The sequence below is a fragment of the Naegleria gruberi genome (assembly GCF_000004985.1).
Source record: "Naegleria gruberi genomic scaffold NAEGRscaffold_170, whole genome shotgun sequence".
Classification (NCBI taxonomy): domain Eukaryota; phylum Heterolobosea; class Eutetramitea; order Acrasida; family Naegleriidae; genus Naegleria; species Naegleria gruberi.
Window position 1 is genome coordinate 1 of NW_003163166.1, and position 2025 is coordinate 2025.

General features: G+C 35.1%; 2 protein-coding genes across 2 annotated transcripts in view; both read left to right on the forward strand.

Moving 5' to 3' along the window:
- Positions 1–105: 105 nt before the first annotated feature.
- NAEGRDRAFT_54714 (uncharacterized protein) lies at positions 106–1290 on the forward strand (the record flags this gene model as incomplete). Its single annotated transcript, XM_002668541.1, has 1 exon — positions 106–1290. One exon carries the CDS (start codon positions 106–108, stop codon positions 1288–1290), a length of 1185 nt encoding a protein of 394 aa, XP_002668587.1.
- A 307-nt stretch (positions 1291–1597) lies between these two features.
- NAEGRDRAFT_76496 (uncharacterized protein) overlaps positions 1598–2025 on the forward strand; it is a gene marked incomplete at both ends in the record, with an annotated part of 7946 nt that continues 7518 nt past the window's right edge. The window contains one exon of the mRNA XM_002668542.1: positions 1598–2000. Coding sequence (XP_002668588.1) covers positions 1598–2000 — 403 coding nt within the window. The remainder of the gene's footprint in view (positions 2001–2025) is intronic.

Genomic DNA, 2025 nt, shown 5'->3' on the forward strand with positions numbered 1-2025 from the left:
CATGTAAGTCTTAAACATGTTTCATACATTTATAGTTTATTGAACTATTATCATTTGAATAGTTGAAAGTTATACTTTTTCGAATCGAGTATCTCAATAGGAACTATGATTTTAGAGTTGAACGAAGAATCTTGGTTAGATCTTTTTATACCAAAAGTGCTATCTATTTCCCTTCGATTAGAACTTTTGGAACCAAAATCGGTTTTGCTCATTCTTAGTTTTAAAGAGAAATATCCAACATGTTCTGCAAAAATTGATCAATTCATTGATTTGTACACAAAATCAGAAATGCGAAATACAGCATTTTCATCTGAAGAATCAAAAATCAATGCACAAGTTATTATCGAGTTGAATTTACCAAGTTTGTGTGGAGTACTTTGTGCAAGACTTGTTCATTCGAAACAAGAAATTAACTTGAATATATTACAAGAAATTGTAACAGTGATGAAACATTTTGGAATTCAAGTATTGGAAGAATGCTTAAATGCCATTGTAGAAGATATGTTGGTATACCCTTTACGACAAAGGATTGAAGCATATACTCGACTGGCTGGTGGTGAAAGTGATGAGGCTAAACATTTTGCAAGCAAAATACTCTCAAGTATTATTCGAAAATTTGACAACACATCAGAAGATCCATCTGAAGAATGTGCCCAATTACTAACATTTTGTAGAAAGAATGACAAGATTACAGAGGAAATGAGTATTGCAAAAGTACTAGTTGAAAAGATTACCAAAGCAAAACATGGTCATTCTCTAGTACAAAAATTAATCAAGGAAAATGGAACTGAATGTTTTTGGACTGGATCAGGATTGAGATTAGTTTTGGAACATTGCTACAAACTTTTATACACTGCAGCTTCAAATGTAAATATACCAATTGACTTTGACCTTGGAGTTGACTCTACGAGTGAATGGGTTTTCAAACATGTTAAAATCAAGTGCAAATGTGATCATTGTAAAAGTGTAAAGAAATTCCTTAAATCTAATGACATGGAATTTTCTTTCAAGGAGAAGAAGGATGCCAGAACACATGTGGAAACCATTCTAAATGGCATTGACGATATTAAGAGAGAAACAATCAAACATGGCTCACCTCAAACTCTCAAATTAACCAAGATTCGTACAACTCTCGAAGCCAAGAAGGCAATTGTGACCTCAGCCGAAACTGTTCTCAAACAATACATTGAGTATGCCACCAAATCAGATCAGAAACCACAAGCAAGACCAGCCTCTGAATCTGTATCATCCTCAACTACTGATCCACCAACCAAGAAAGTCAAACAATAACACACTCATAAGTATTTATCCAACATGATTTATCCAAATCTTTCATAAAACGTGATTTTAGAGGGTTACCCTTCGGAGTACTTCCAATTAAGTGTGCCACTATTTGTTAAACAAAACTCTTTAAAAGTGAAAAAAAATGGAGAAAGTGCCACTCCAGCAAATATCAAAAAGAAAAGGTACGACCTTCAGATTCTTCCATGAAGCTAGTTGCAACTGCAGCAACGAGATAAATCAGCACCGGGCAGTGCTGTCATCATCATTGACAACAAGGAGTGGTTTGATCACACTGATGATTGTTGTTATAATAATGATGCTGGTTGTTGTGGAACATTCGGAAGCATCTCCCACAACAATAGCAGTTGCTGGTAGTGTGGGTAATACAGACGAGGCTTGGAATTTTCCACTGTATGGTACGGGTATATTTGTGGTGCCAAACAGTGATCCTTCATTATTGCCAACTTTTTATGTTTCTGATGGAAATTTGTGTGTTGTGAGACAGATCATTGGAAATCAAAGTCGAGTGGTGGCAGGAACAGGTGAATGTTTACCAAACGGTGCTGATTCAGTTCCTGGAACAGAATCTACCTTGTATGGACCTACGAATATGTATTATGATGCTACTACAGATTTTCTCTACATTTTGGATTCGTCATCTATTAGATTATTGGACATGAAGAGTGGAATAATTTCTAAAATGCTCATTACATTCAGTGGAACTAATTTAAACTCATTTTC